This window comes from Tupaia chinensis, unplaced genomic scaffold (assembly GCF_000334495.1).
Source record: "Tupaia chinensis unplaced genomic scaffold, TupChi_1.0 Scaffold000407_4, whole genome shotgun sequence".
NCBI classification, from domain to species: domain Eukaryota; kingdom Metazoa; phylum Chordata; class Mammalia; order Scandentia; family Tupaiidae; genus Tupaia; species Tupaia belangeri.
In genome coordinates this window covers 3209287-3226258 of record NW_006159912.1, presented here as the reverse complement: position 1 = coordinate 3226258, position 16972 = coordinate 3209287, and the positions used below count along the sequence as shown (strand labels likewise).

Here is a 16972-nt window from a genome sequence, read left to right as displayed (position 1 = left end):
TGTCTTTCTGTTTCTGTCTTTCTGGGGCGTGCACATGCCCTATAGCTAAAATCTCTCAAAAAAAAAAAAATTGCACTAAAGTAAACCTGCATGCACTTTAATGTCCATTTTCCACAAACTTTCTGAAGTCCTCTCATACTTTAGGTCTAGGTTTATGATCCTAACTGAAGAGGATCTCTGGAATCTCTCTAGGCTTGCTTCAGAATAATCTTTTTCTCACTTAGCATGAAGTGTTTACTATTAGGTTATCAGAAAAGTCATGACACACTACTGCATAGAAAAACAAAAAATATGTCATAACTTTTTCAACAACTCAATAGAAATTACTAATTTCATACATGTTGATCAAAGTCACAGGATTTGAGGGGACAGCAGGTGGTGTGGTGGTTAAGGCGCTGGACACTCCCATGGTTCAAGTCCCAGACCTGGTGGCTTGCTTTCTTTCTCCCTTTCTTTCTATTTCTCTCTCTCTTTCTCTGGTGAAATTAAAATGAATGAATGAATGAATAAAATTAAATAAGTAATTCTTTAAAAACAAAATAAAGTCACAGGATTTGACAACTATCAAAACACCAACTTATTGGACCTGTTGGTGGTGTGACGTTTAAGGTAGCTAGATCTCACATGGCTGATTATGTGGTTTGAGTGCTGGATCCAGCAGCTTGAAAACCATGTGGGGGGTGCGTGCATGCCTGTGCCCCAAATCACAAAAGGAGAATGGAGACGGGACAGCAGTGTGGTCAATGCCCCCTGAGGAGTACTTTCTCTCTCTCTTACAAGCACACACACCCTATGGAAAAAAAAAAAAAATTTAAGAGATTTTTTTTCTATAGGGCACAAGTGCTCAGTGGAGAGACAGACAGAAAATCAGAAATCATTACCCAGAGGGGATGGCCACACTACAATCCCTTCTCCATTCTCCTCTCAGGATTTTGGGCATGCATGCACATGTCCCTGACGTGAGTTTCAAGCTGCCGAGTCTGGGACTTGAACCCCGGTTGACTGTGAGAGTCCAGCAATATAACCATTATGCCATTCACTGGTCCCCCGATAGAAAATTTTTAAAAAAGAAACTGAAAAATTTCATGAGGGGCATTATTCAACCCATGACTTAAAAAAAAAAAAAAGAGGATTTTATAAATTTGTAAGTTTATAGAACCAGCAGGTGGTGTGGTGGCTAAGGGCGCTGGACTCCCACATGGCTGACCATGGTTCAAGTCCCAGACCTGATGGCTTGCTTTCTTCCTTTCACTCTCTCCCTGTGTCTCTCTCTAGTCAAATTAAAATAAAGAATTTGTAAGTTTAATAATCACTGACTAAAAAAATCTAAATCAGCTTATAAAAAATAAAAATATTTTAAAACAGTAAGAATCAAATGGTAAACACCTTTATTATATTTACTTTGAATAAACATATTTCACTAATATTAACATATTTATATAAAGAGGATTTAAAAGCAAGGTCATACTGATGCTTATCTAGAAAACAAAAGTTGTTTTTTTCCCCCCTAAATAAGCCGTTAAGCAGACCAGAGCTCTTAAACCAGTAAACAGTAAAACATCCAAATCTGTACTTAGCTTGAAGGAAGAATTCAACACTGACTCTTCATATACACATAATGATGAATTATACACACAGGTACCATAAATTACCTTCTAAGTAAATTTTAACACCTCCTATGATTCAAACTACCTGGTTTCTTGGGGTGTGATGCTGGAGTAGGGTGCATCTTAGCGTCTCTGGAAAACCCATCTAAGTTTCCTTTTATGGCTTCCAAAGCATCATCTCTACTCTTCTCTCCTGTCTAAAAGACAATGATTATGTGTATATTTCTTTACTCACTTCTTACTTTGTTCTAAACCCTCCCAAATTAAAAGAAAAACACAGGTATTAGTCTATTTCCAATATTTTTACCACATACTTCTGATAATAAATTTTCTAAGTCAGAAAGACATTAATACGAGCACGAAACAAAGGCACAACCTGACAGTTCCATGCATATAAAAATACCGAGAAGCCCGTTTATAAACCACTCCACCCTGAATACTTTAAGATGAAGTTGTTAGATACTGAGTGTTCTATGAGGGTCCTAAGAGAAACCTACTTTTTATCACTAAATTTAGGAATAATGCTTCCCAAGAAAAAGATGACAAACATTGCTATGGTTGCAAAAAGAGTTGAGAAGATAATGGTTGACATCCTACTCCCATCAACAACGACTATCTCACAGAAAAAGAATCCTTCAGTTTAGGTCTTTGATAAACCAAAATGGAAAGAATCAATCACATCCTCGCCCTGGCCTAGTGCCTCAGTGACAAAATCTAATGAATGAGTGAGAGGAGGCAATGGAATATACTTTAGGTGGGGACAGGGGGTGAATATATTACCTTGGGTTTCACACTACTCAGAAGTCTGAGTTTTTGCTTCTGCTCTTCAAACTGGCGTCTTTTTCTTTCTTCTTCTAAGAGTTTTTGCTGTTGCTCAAATCGTTTTCTAACGGAAAAATAACCTTATAAAGATCCAGCTTCAGGGATTTAGCTGTTATACTCAGATTCCTAATCATTACAGTACCATTTACATTTCTAGAACTGTGAACTTCACTGCTAAATATATCTAAATTCCTTATGACAACCTTGTTTCCTTGCTATATTAACTCTAAAACCCCTGAAGTGAGTCTAAAAAATGATTTACTTAATGATGTATATGAAATTGTTTCTAACCTAACTTGTAAGGAGAAAAACAACTTTCCCCATACTCAAACACCTCAAACAAGACAACGCTCTTTGGTCTGTACACAAAAAAGAAATTTCCTTGGAAAGGCAGTGTCGCAGGAGAGAGCGAGTAAACTCTGGGAGTCAGGAAGTCTACACTTGGGTCCAGCCTTTGTTGGCAACCATGTAACCTGGATTGAGGAATCATTTCATTTGTATGAACCTCACTTTCCCTAACTATGAAACAAGAGAGCTGAATTAGACAATCTCTAAGGTCTCTTTAGGTTCTAAATTTATCATAAAAGTATTTTTAATGAGTTTAAAGGCAATATAACTCTACAGTTATCAGATCTGCACTAGAGAAAGTATGATAATGTTCCAAACAGTTGCTACTATGTATCTTTGTCCTAGAATTCTGTAGGTCTCTTACTGCTGCTCTTCAGCAAATTGCTTCTGTATGTCTGGAGCATACTGTGGGCCTGGAGGACGCATGCCCAGGAACGGTGCTTGTCCCAGGTAAGACATCCCCGCTGCTGGCATTGGTCCCATTGGTATCCCTGCCTAGAAGAAACAGACAAACACTTTATTTTTAATTTATTTTTTAAAGAATTATTTAATTTAATTTAATTAATTTATTTTTTAAAGAATTATTTTTATTCAATTTTATTTATTCATTCATTTATTTTAATTTAACCAGAGAGAGACGCAGAAAGAGAGAGAGAGGAAAGTGAGAAAGCAAGCCACCATGTCCGGGACTCAAACCATGGTGGGCCATGTGGGAGTGTCCAGCGCCTTAACCACCACACCATCTGCCAGTCCCCTAATTGTATTTATTTTAATTTGACCAGAGAGGGACAGAGAGAAAGAGAGTGAGTGAGAAGGCAAGCCACCAGGTATAGGACTCAAACCATGGTCGGCCACGTGGGAGTCCAGCACCCTTACCCACCATGTCACCTGCCAGCCCCAAAAGACTTTAAAAACACAATTTCTCCTTCTAATTATCACAGAAAAAATATAACTTCCATAAATTCTTTCTTACTACTTATTAGCAAACTATATAAATATATTCTAATAAAACATTTTTAAAGGCTAAAAATAGAAAGTTCCCTTTAATATCTCACCCTTCCATTCCTTTCACTGTATCAGCGATGATTACTGTTAATAGTGTGGGAGGTGTGTGTGTGCATAAAATCCTTTAGCACATGTACAAGTTATATTCCCATGAGTTCACTAATCAACACTCTTTGAAAAGAGGTATCACATATCTTTTCATTTCTAGCAGTAAGAGCCTGACATATGGTAGTCATTCCATAAACAAAATTAAACCTGATTTTCTAACATGTATGATAGGAAAATGAATATTTTGATATCTGTTACAGACCTGATATTTAAATTTTTACAGAAAATTAATAAAAAACAAATGATATGCCAATAGTCTAAGGTTTCTAGAAATAAGAATAGTATAATACAATAGCTTAATCATAAATCTAATATTAAAAATGGTAATGACAATGATAATGCTAATGATGGCTAATTTTCACTGGGTGAAAAATCTTGTCCTCCTCAGTCTTGACCTTGAAAAATTCCTTCTTTCTGTTCTTGCCTGAAACTTTGCTATTACCTGAAGGCTTCTCATTTGGAGATTGCTGCTTTTCTTCTACATTTCCTGGAAGTGGAGACAATTTCTCCTTGCTTCTCCTAAGCTGCTTCTCCTCTCTCTTCCTTCAAAAACCTAAAGACATTTTAATTTCTTGCCATCAGACTTTGTCATTTACGGTCCTACCTTGTTCATATCATTTGTTGACCTTCAATGTCCTCACTCTTCAACTGAAGACTTTGGAACTTTGGTATCTTCCATTTTATTCCTAAGCTGTTCTTCCTAACATCAGTGATCACACGGAAGACTCTAACACTGTGGCCCTTCATGTTTTTGACCCCCCCCCCTCACTACCATCATGCCCAACAAACCATTCTAGATTCCCATTATATGGTTATACCCTGGTAGTACCAATAAATGCATCATTCCAAAAATCTTTTTTTTTTTTTTTTAAGATCTTTTTGGTATGGCACTTGCCAGAGAGTCAGAGAGAGAAAAAGAGAGGAAAAGCAAGAAATTCCCCCCCCTGGGGGGATGGCTACACCACAGTCCCTTCTCCTCCATTCTCCTCTCAGGATTTTGGGCACATACACACACACACACACACTCAGTGTGATTTTCAGGCTACTGCATCTGGGACTCTAAGCCACAGGGTTGGCCATACAAGATCCAGCGCTTTAACCACCACGCCGCCTGCTGACTCCCCAAAATCTTTTTTTATTATTTATTTAACTTTATTTATTCATTCATTTATTTTAATTTGATCACACACACACACACACAGAGTGAGAGAGAGAGGAGCAAGAGGGGAATGAGAAAGCAAGCCACCAGGTCCAGAACTCGAACCATGAATGGACATGTGGGAGTGTCCAGCGCCTTAACCACCACGCCACCTGCTGTTCCACTCCCCCCTCCAAAATCTTAATTTTAAGCATCCCAACACTCGACTAGCCCTCCTATCCTTCTAGCTCATCTATGTCAGTAATTCTCCTATCTCATCAATGCCTCCCATCTGCAAATTTTACCCTTTTCCCATGTAGTCAACAGCAGTTCAAGTCCCAGATCCAGCAGCTTGACACGCACACTGGGCACATGTGCATGCATGCCCAAAATCCCAAGAGGAGAATGGAGAAGTGATTGTGGTAGGGCCATACCCCCGGGGGATGATTTCTCACTTTGTGTCTCTGTTTCTCTGGCAAGCACACATGCCCTATAGGAAAAAAAATCTCTCTTTAAAAAAATGCCCTTGTGGGGCTGGCAGGTGGCGTGGTGGATAAAGGCACTGGACTCCCACATGGCTGACTATGGTTCGAGTCCTGGACTTGATGGCTTGCCTTCTCGCTTTCCCTTTCTCTATCTGTCTCTGTCTGGTCAAATTAAAAAATAATGACAAATGGCATTCAATAAATAAATAAATTTTAAAAATGCCCTTGTAATAAACATCTTTAATTTCCTTTATTTATTTATTTTTTTTTTGCCAGAGGGCATGTGTGCTCACCAGAGACACACAGAGAGGAAGAAAGCGCCCCTCAGTGGGGTGAGGTCAGGCCACAATCCTTTCTCCATTTCTATATCCTTTTGGAATTTGAGGCATGCATGCAATTTTTTTAAAGAAAAGGAACTACTAATTTAATTTTATTAGTAATATTTATTTTTAAAAATTTTACCAGATGGAGAGGGAGGGAAGGAGAGAAGGAGTATAAACCAATTAAAGGTGACTAACTTGGATTTAAAACTTATGAAATCTCAATTTATACTCATTTTCTTACTCCTAAAGATGAATTCGAAGATAATTCAGGAAGATTCCTTGAATCTTTAAACAAAACAGAGAAGCTTTATTTGCTTAATTGACTTCAATATGATAATTATTTCAACTTAAAATTCTGGGGACCAACAGTTGGCATAATGGCTATGTTGTTGGACTCCCATGTAGTTGACTGCGGTTTGAGTCCTGGACCTGGTGGCTTAAACTCATACCAGGCGCGTGTGTGTGCATGCCCAAGATCCCGAGAAGAGACTGGAGGAGAAGGAATTGCAGTGTGGCCATACCCCCTGGGGGGTAATTTCTTGCTTTCTGTCTCTCTGTCTCCCTCTGTCTTTCTAGCAAGCACAAGGGCCCTATAGTAAAAACCTCTCAAAAACAAACAAACAAACAAACAAACAAAAACCCACTTCTGATTGTGAATTCCCAATATTACTTATTTATAAGTCACAAATATGTGCTATTACACTAAGTAGCATTTAATGACAAAGTACACAGTAATAAAAAGTTTAAAGTATTAGGTGAAAATAAAATATATAGCATTCAAAATATTTATGAATAGTATAAAAACTCTTTTGCTCTGGCTTATTGAGAGCAATGTAAATAAATAAGTTCAACTTAAAAAAATATAAAACTGTATTCAGCTATTTAAAGGTCTGTCTTCTGGGACCAGCAGTTAGTGCAATGGCTATATCACTGAACTCCCATGTAGCTGACCGCGGTTTGAGTCCTGGACCTGGTGGCTTAAACTCACACCAGGCGCGTGTGTGTGCATGCCCAAGATCCTGAGAAGAGATTGGAGGAGAAGGAATTGCAGCGTGGCCATACCCCCTGGGGGGTAATTTCTTGCTTTCTATCTCTCTGTCTCTGTCTTTCTGGTAAGCGCACACGCCCTATAGCAAAAACCTCTTAAAAAAAAAAAAAAAAAAGTCTGTCTTCTAAATTTGGGTTACTTGGTTTAATGTCCATCATAGCTAAAAAAGAAAATTCTCAAAGATGTGGAGATCCAAATGGAAAAAAATGACCTTAGGCTGTACTTTCTAAATCATAGTACTGTCAAATGTATTCAGCAATCCTAAAAAAAATTTATAACATTATTTGCTTTGATGTATACTTCCCATATGATCATGGCCAGTGACAGGGACACAGCACAATAGCTGTGAAATGGAAAATTCACTCAAGTTCTCCAATGTTTGCCATTCAGTGTCAATCTAGCTCTAAGTGTTGTTTATTTACTTATGGAGAGGTTTTTGCTATATGGCACATGTGCTCGCCAGAAAGACAGAGACAGGGAGATAGAAAGCTTCACCCCCAGGGAGGACGGCCATGCCACAATCCCTTCTCCTCCATTCTCCTCTCGGGATCTTGGGAAGGCATGCACACGCACCGAGCATGAGTTTAAGCCACTGGGTCTGGGACTCGAACTGTGGTCGACTACAGGGGCGTCCAGAGACATAGCCATTATGCCAACTGCTGGTTCCTTTTTTAAATTAATTAATTTATTTATTAGTGTTGTTTATTTTATAATCCAAAACTCTCCTCTTTTTAAAAATGTGTTGGGAACCAGCAGTTAGCATAATGGCTATGTCGCTGGACTCCCACGTAGTCGACCGTGGTTCACGTCCCGGAACCGGTGGCTTAAAACTGACGCTGGGCGCGTGTGCGTGCGTGCCCAAGATCCCGAGAGGAGAATGGAGGAGAAGGGATTGCAGCGTGACCATCACCCCTGGGGGGTGATTTCTCGCTTTCTGTCTCTATGTCTCTCTCTGTTTGTCTGGTGAGCACACGCGCCCTATAGCGAAAACCTTCCCCCCCCGCCCCCGGCCAAAAACAATGTGTTCTAGTATATTTGAAATAAGAATACTATTAACATTAATAATAAGAAATAAAAATGAATTGCCCTTCCTGTAAGTTCACAATGTGCCTGGTACAATGTTAAAACCTTTATATAATATGTTCTCAGCCATTCTAGCTAGGTATTACAATGTCTCCATTTTACAGGTAAGTGGCAAAGCGAGGATTTATCTTAGGTCTGTCTGCCTCCAAAATCCATGTATTTTCTTTCAATTTTCTCCCTCCTTCTGTGGTTTCTCTTCAATATCCTGCACAAGCAACTCACTCACTAAGATTTAAATGCTGAAATCCTGAAGGCTCTATCCAGGACTGTTTTCTCCACTGTAGTCTTTGTAGGTGCTCCAATTCACCCCCGTGACATTAATTACCTTTCTATGCTTTATATAGCAAATCTGTATTTTTCCACCTGGAGTGAAAAATCTTGAGTTCCAGGAAACCTTATTAATGTTTTATGGGTTCTTCAAAGTCAGTATGTACCATAAAGCAACCTCCTCCAGGATTTCTTTTATTAACAAATGGCAAGTTACTCTTGCAAAAAATGGAGACTCAACTGAATATTGCCTTCTCCGTTTGTTCATTCACTCTTTTTTCCCCAACTACCAGAGGGTGCATGTACTTGCTAGAAACAAGAAGGAGAGAGAGAAAGCACTCCCAATGGGGCTTGGTCATGATGCAACCTCATCTCTCCATCCCATCAGGGTTTGAGGCATGCATGCACATGTACGTACACACACGCCCAGCATATTTCTCAAGCTTCTGGGGCCAGAATTTGAACTGCAGTTGGTCACATGGGATCAAGTTCCTTTAACTACTAGGCTACAGTGCTTATTCTCCTTTATTTTCCAATATCCAATCACTCAGCAAGTCCTTCTGATTTTATTTCCTAAATAGTTCTCAAAAACATCCATCAGCTTGCAATGATTTTCCCCATATCCACTCATTCTCTCCTCTCCCTGCAATCATCCTCTCAACGGCAGTAAGAATCTTTCTAAAAAGGACCAGCAGATGATGTAATGATTACGCCACTGAACTCCCACATAGTCAACTGCAGTTCAAACCCGGCTTAAAACTCATGCCAGGCACGTGTGTGTGTGCGTGCCCAAACTCTCAAAAGAAAAATGGAGGAGAAGGGACTGCAGCGTGGCCATCCCCCTGGGGGAAAAAAATCTCTCTAAAAAAAAAAACTTTCTGAAATACAAATCTGCTGCTTTAAACTAGTCAATGGCTCCCTAGTGCCCCTAGGAGAGAATTTAACATATAATATGTATACTTGGTTAAGTCTAGACACACTGAGACTGAGCTCCAAATCTGGCTTACATCCTCACAATGTTTTAGTTTCCTCACCAGATCAGACACTCCAGCTCTTTACAAAGTTGTTAAGGATTAAGTGAGATGATTCAGTATTAAGAGTGAGAGTTAGGGACCAGCAGATGGCATAATGGTTACACCACTGGACTTCCATGTAGTTGATCACAGTTTGAATTCCGGACCATATGGTTTCAGACTCACGCCAGGCAAGTGTGCATGCATGCCCAGAATCCACAGGGAGACTGGAGAAGGGACTGCTGTGTAGTCATCCCCCTCAGAGGGTGATTTCTTGCTTTCTCTCTCTCTCTCTCTCCAGCATGAGAACATGCAAAAACCTCTCTCTAGGGAGCTGATGGGTGGCGTGGTGGTTAAGGGTGCTGGACTCCCACATAGCTGATTGAGGTTTGAGTCCTGGACCTGGTGGCTTGTTTTCTCTCTTTCTCTCTCTCACTCTATCCTTCTCTGGTCAAATTAAAAATAAATAAGTACATAGGGGCCAGCAGGTAGTGTGGTGGTTAAGGGCACTGGACTCCCACATGGCCGACCACCAGGGTTTGCGTCCCAGACCTGGTGGCTTGCTTTCTCACTTTCTCCCCCTCTCTCTCTGGTCAAATTTAAATAAAAAAATAAATATAGGAATGAAGTCAAATGAAATAATTTTTTAAAAAAGGGACCAGCAGGTGGCATGGTGGCTAAGGTGCTAGACACTCCCACATGGCTGACCACAATTTGAGTCCTGGACCTGATGCCTTGATTTCTCATTTTCTCTCTCTCTCTCTCTCTCTCTGGTCAAATTAAAATAAATGAATGAATAAATAAAATTAAATAAATAATTCTTTAAAAAATTAATAAATAAGTAAAGTTAAATAAAATAATTCTTAAAAAATAAAAACAAACCTCTCTCTGAAACAATAGAGTTTTTCATTCTAAGCCCTCCTAGCAGTGCTCTGCTCTGTTTCTTTCATGAGAACAGTACGACTGCTTCTCATGATGCTACTTCATGGCATCAGGTTCCCTAATCTTCCAAGATGTTATTCTAAAACTGTTCTGAGTCAGTAATGAAATAAAGAATTCAAGAGATTTTCCTTCAATGATTTTACTTATTTTTTTTCTCACTCTTACAAACATATCTGCATTTTTATTTTGAAAGAAGCCACTAAAAGGCAGACTACCTTATTTCTAAATATAACATTAAGGTTTTAGTATGCAGCTCTTGGTATGTAAATATAACAATGAACAATAACCTTGTATACAATTGACTAAAGAGGCAAATACCTGCATAGCAATAGGTGCTTGGGACATTTGAGAGCTGTAATTCATTCCCATCATGCCTTGCATATTAGGCTGCATGACAGAGACCATAGGAAATCCTTGTTGCTGCATCGGCATCAGGCCTGCTGTGAAAACATAAAGGCACCAGTAAAGTCAATGTGTTTTCTTTAAAAAAAAAAAAAAAATTATTCATTGTCATTATTTCCCTTTTTATTTTTTTGAAGTCAACCAGAGAGAGACAGAGAGAAGAAAAGTGAGAAAGCAAAATGTCAGGTCCGGGACTCAAACCATGGTCAGCCATATGGGAGTCCAGCTGCCTTAACCACCACTCGCCACCTACCGGCCTCAAGTCAATATATTTTAAAGCTGATATTTTTTAAACCGTAAGTATCTAAAGCACTTGTTACTTGGGAGATGCGGCAAATGCAACGGAAAAAGTACAGGCTTCTAAATGAGACAGACTTGAGTGTGAATTCCAACTCTGTCATATACTTAGCTGTGTAAGCTTAGGCAAGTTACAAAACATCTGTAACATGAAGACAGTAAGATCTGTTCTATATAAATTTTTATGCATATTTTAAAAATTAACAGTACAGCTTATCTGTGGTACTTGGCCTTCGAGATGGCCCCCAATGATCTCTGCCTCCTGGTATTCATGCTATGCATATGTTGTTCCTTCCCACACTGAATAGGGCTGACGAGTATAACCAGACAGGACATCATGGAAGCGACGGTGCGTATTCTCAAGGCTAGTTCTTCAGAGACACTGGAGCTTCCTTCTTGCTCTCTTGGATCACTTGGTCTGGGGCAAGTCACTGCTACACTGTGAGAATACTTAAGCAGCCCTATAAAGAATCCATGTAGTGAGGAACTGAGGCCTCCTGCCAAAAGGCGGCACGAATTTGACATTTATGTGAACGAGCCATCTCAGAGACAGATCTTCTAGCTCCATGTATCCTGTAGAGGACGGCAGCCCTGGCTGGTATCGTTACTGCAATCTCTGAGAAGCTCTGAGTGAGAATCACTCAGCAAAGGAGCTCTCAGATTTGTGACCTATAGACACATGTGAAATAATTCTTTTTTTAAAGTTCTGGGGTAGTCTGTTTCATAGCAGCAGGTAACTAATACAATAACAGAAGTGAGAACTCTGGGGCTGGCCCTGTAGGGCAGCAGTTAATCTCACATGGTTGACCCAAGTGACCCAACCCTGGCAACTTAAAAAAGAGAAAAAAATGGGCCAGCAGGTGGCGAGGGGTTCAGGTGCTAGACTTCCACATGGTCAAATGCAGTTTAAGTCTCGGACCCGGTGGCTGAAACTCACACCAGGCCTGTGTGCATGTGTGCCAAAATCCCAAGAAGAAAATAGAGGAGAAGGGACTGGCCACCCCTGGGTTGGGGGCAGTTTCTCACTTCCTCTCAGTCTCCAGTGAGTGCATGTGCCCTATAGCAAAAATCTCTCTTAAAAACAAAAACAAAACCAGGCTGGCCCAAATCTTGACGTGACAGAGGAAGAGGACTACAATGTGACCACACCCTACTAGAGTACATTCTCTCACTAGTGAGTGCATGTGCCCTTGGCAAAAAAACAATAAAGATAAAAATAAATAAAATTTTTAAAAAATTTTAAAAATGAAATATTCATGGGGTTGGTCCTGTTGCTTAGTGGTTAAGGGAGCTGGCCCCGACATGGCCAAACCCCAAAGTTTGAATCCCAGAGCCAGTAGCTTGACAAACGTGCCAGGTGTGTGCATGTGTTGACCCAAATCCCAACAAGGTGGAAAAATGTAGAAGGGATTGCAAGGTGATCACACTCCATTGAAGGGTGCTTTCTCCTTTCCCTCTTTCACAGACGCACACATCCTTTGGCAAATTAAATAAAAATGGAAAAAATAAAGTATAAGTTTACTTAAAATAAAAAAGAGCATGGGGCCAGCAGGTGGTGTGGCGGTTAAGGTGCTGGACTCCCACGTGGCTGACTGTGGCTCAAGTCCTGGACCTAGCGGCTTGCTTTCCCACTTTCCCCCTTCTCCCTCTCTCTGGTCAAATTAAAATATAGTAATAATGAATAAAATTAAACTGAAAAATTATTAAAAAAAAAAAAAGAGCACAAACTCTGAAAGTCAAGTAAAACTCCATCTACTTAATAGCTTTGGGACCTTGAACAAGTTGCTTAACTTCTGTGCTTTGGATTTTTTTTTAAAAGAATTTTTTATTAATTTTACTTACTTATTTTCAGTTTACCAGAGAGAGAGACAGAGAGAGAGAGAGAGGGAAAGTGAGAAAGCAAGCCACCCAGTCCAGAACTTGAACTGTGGTCGGCCATGCGAGAGTCCAGTGCCTCAACCACAACGCCATCGGTTGGCCTCTGTGCCTTGGATTTTTATCTGTAAAACTGTTTAATACTTAATACGGTAAAACTTATTGTTCTTTTTCCCTTTCTTTACATGAATAATTAATGTAACACTCACCAAACAGTATCAGAATGTAAACTATACAACGCAATGGCAGAAAAACTATCATGAAGTGTGTTAGATGAATATCTCCTAAACTTTTCCAATGAAGTACTCCCAAGAGCAGAGGAGAAGGACTATACATCACTTTGAGGATTTAGTAAATACTAAATGCCTACCATATATCCAGGTACAGTTCTATGTTTGGTATACAACAGTGCACGCACACATTTCATTCTAATTTTGCATTTTATCACATATTATATCCATGTTGGTTCTACTATAAGAAACTTTTAAACAAATTATAAATTTTAAAAATTAAAGATCTGGCAAAGTGTACCATGTTTATCTAGTAATTTTTGTCCCTTCCAGGTTATCTGAGTTTTCCCTTACTGAACCTACCTTGTAATTGGGGGAGATAGCTAATAATAATTTTAAAAAGAAAAAAAAATGTACATGCCAGATAACAGTACACACTAGTACCTCGGGGACTGGAGTGGTTGCTATCTAGTATAAGGTGGCCAGAAAAGGTTTCACCCACAGGGTTGCAAAGGACAGAAGGAAGCAAGCCATACAGATATGTGGGAAGAGTATTCCAGATAAGGAAATACCAAATGCAAAGACTGACATGAGAGAGAATTAGAGTGCATAGTTAAGATATTTTCCCTCTTTGCCCTTTAGATCTGGAATTCTGTTCACATCAATTAATTTTTATTTTCCTGAGAGATTTTTGCTATAGGGCATATGCACTTGCTGGAGAGACAGAGAAACAGAGAGACAAAAAGAAAGAAATCACCCCCCAGGGGGGATGACCACACCACAATCCTCCTCCATTTTCCTCTTGGGATTTTGGGCATGCATGTGCACACACACACACATACACACACACACACACACACACACACAAATATGCTGGGCGTGAGTTTCAAACCACTGGATCTGGGACTCAAATTGCAATCAACCACATGGGAATCCATAATTAATTTTAGTTTTGAATGGGTAATTCAGGTATTTAGCACGCTGAAAAATAAATCTCCTTCTTTCTCCTGTCTCCCATTCAAGTATCCATCATCTTGTGGCCACTCCTGCTCTTGGTTTCTTTTTATTTAAAAATTTTTATTTTAATAGTTTTAATTTTAATTTTTAAAAATTAAAAAAAATTAATTTTATTTATTAATTAATTCATTTATTTTAATTTGATGAGAGAGAGAGAAAATAAAAAAGCAAGTCGCCAGGTCTGGGACTCGAGCAATGGTTGGCCATGTGGGAGGGTCCAGCACCTTAACCACCATGCCACCTGCTGGCCCCCTGTATTGGTTTCTTATACATGCTTCTAGATATGATCCATGCATAATTTAAGACCTTCAAATCATTAAAAAGTTCATTCTAAAATGTTCTATAAAAAACATTATCGGGGGCCAGCAGGTGATGTGGTAGTTAAGGCACTGGACACTCCCATGTAACCAACCATGGTTCGAGTCCTGGACCTGGTGGCTTTCTTTCTCACTTCCCCCTCTGTGTGTCTCTCTCGTCAAATTAAAATAAATGAATGAATAAATAAAATTAAATAATTCTTTAAAAATAAATTATCCAGGGACCAGCAGTTAGTGTAATGGCTATGTCGCTGGACTCCCATGTAGTCGACCGCGGTTCACGTCCCGGACGTCCTGGACCCGGTGGCTTAAAACTCACGCTGGGCGCATGTGTGTGCGTGCCCAAGATCCTGAGAGGAGAACGGAGGAGAGGGGATTGCGGTGTGGCCATCCCCCGTGGGGATGATTTCTCGCTTTCTGTCTCTCTCTGTCTGTCTGGCGAGCGCACGTGCCCTATAGCAAAAACCTCTCAAAAAAAAAAAATCTCCAAAAGAATTCTGAATTCCAAAAGAAAAAAATATCAGGCATCCAGGGACCTTTTCTCATCTGTTTCCTTCACTCTGTACAGATTTTTACTTGAAAGTAAAATGATGCAAAGCACTGAGCCACAATAATGAACATATAACTCTGTAATACTTTTCTAAAGAACAAAAGATCTCAAACCATTTGATCTAAATCTGGAACAAATCTAATTACAGATAGCTTAAATAATACATAAATGTGATCACAATGAAAAGAGTATAACTGACCCCTGGAAAAATTTACCTGTAACTCAACCTCATCACTGATTAAAAAGGGAGACAAAGTCAGGATGAGCCACTGACCACCTGCTCCTGAGCTGGTCTTTATCTTTCATCTCTACTGGTGACCTAGGAGTCTCTGTTTCTCTAGCAAGTGTACCACAATTGATCACGCTGGCTTTGTACAATGAGCCAGTTTTCTAAAGTAGCTTGGCATGTGAGGAGGAGCAAAGTGGAGTGGGAGGCGTGAGCAGACAGAAGTGAAAGAAGGCCAGATATAGTTTTCCTTCAAAGTTGTGTCCCATTTGCAATGCAGCATGGGTCAAGGTTGTATCCCTTCACTATTTCTTTCAAGATCAAGCTAGAACTGATATTAGTGGGCCTTGATCTGAAAACAAGAGAAAAAGGGGTATGCCCAGTAATTTCCAGGAATAAAACTGAGACTCAATACCTGATACTTCAAAGCAAATCAGAATATGTTATCCCTTTGAAGAACATGATTACTATAAGATCACACCAAGAGGTTTGTTTATTCATTCTACAAGCATCTACAGAGTATCTATTAGGTTCTACCAGCATGCTGGTTGCTGTAACATGTTCACCTATGTCATTAACGGTCTATCAGAATAGACAGAGAAAGATGTCATTAAGAGAATCATAGCTCATTTCATCATCTCTTTTTTTGTTTGTTAAATTTGCTATAAGGCACATGTACTCAACCAGAGACAGACAGAGGAAGAGAGAGAAGAAAAGTAAGAAAGCACTTCCCAAGGGGGATGGCCACACCATAATCCCTTCTCCTCCATTCTCCTCTTGTGATTATGGGCATACATGCCCATGCGCCTGGTGTGTTTCTCAAGCATAGGGTCAGGGACTTGAACCACAGGGTAAGCCATGTGTGATCAAGCTGCCTTAACCCTTAACCTACCAGCTGGCCAGTTCACTTCATTTTACTACCTGTTCTTTAAAACCCTTATCCTGAAAGTATCTTTCCTCGCTAAGATTAAATAAAAATCTGTCAACATAATGTTTAAATAAGTTTAGAAGATATAAGGATTAATCCTTATCATTCCTCAAATTATGTTACATTTGAGTAATTTTTAGAGTAGCTGTCATATAGTTTTATCACTGTAAGAAAATTTTACTCTATTTGGCAGCAACAGAACTTACTTTCTTTTATTATTTTAAGAGAGATTTTTGCTATAGGTCTCCTACGTGAGACAGAGGCAGAAAACAAGAAATCACACCCCCAGGGGGGAATGCCCATTCCACGATCCCTTCTCCCCCATTCTCCACTCAGGATTGTGGACTGTCATGGTTGACTATGTGGGAATCCAGCAACATAACCGTTTTTACATCACCTGCTGGTTCCCACAACTTTCTATTTACTCATTTAACTCCCAATTTCAGGAACATAATCATGAGAAAACAAAGTTCAAAGCAAGCTTTCACATACCTTGAGGAGGTCTTATTCCACCAGTAACAGGAAACATGAAACTGAAAAAATAAAAAAAAGAATAATATACATCATGCTCTTCGTAAGTATAAAAATTTCAAAAACATTAATTTTTTACATGAATAAAAAAATTCAGGGCTAGGAACCAGCAGTTAGCATAAAGGCTATGTTGCTGGACTCCCACATAGTCTACTGCGGTTTAAGTCCCGGACCCGGTGGCTTAAACTTATGCTGGGCGCGCGTGCCCAAGATTCCGAGAGGAGAATGGAGGAGAAGGCATTGCGGCGTGGCCATCCCCCCTGCGGGGTGATTTCTCGCTTTCTGTCTCTCTGTCTCTGTCTGTCTGGCGAGCGCAGGTGCCCTATAGCAAAAACCTCTCCAAAACAAGAAAAAAAAAATTCAGGGCTAGCCCTGTAGCATAGTGGTTAAAGAAGCTAGATCCAACATGG

The 16972-nt window shown here is 39.7% G+C and overlaps 1 protein-coding gene across 1 annotated transcript in view; it reads right to left on the bottom strand.

Annotated features, from left to right (window-relative positions):
- The window catches only part of SYNRG (synergin gamma), a gene marked incomplete at its 5' end in the record, with an annotated part of 105990 nt that extends 89426 nt beyond the window's left edge, over positions 1–16564 (bottom strand). Inside the window, 5 exon segments of the mRNA XM_014590120.2 lie at positions 1693–1804; positions 2388–2493; positions 3142–3272; positions 10508–10629; positions 16524–16564. Of these exon segments, the coding sequence (XP_014445606.1) occupies positions 1693–1804; positions 2388–2493; positions 3142–3272; positions 10508–10629; positions 16524–16564 (512 nt within the window).
- Positions 16565–16972: the final 408 nt, after the last annotated feature.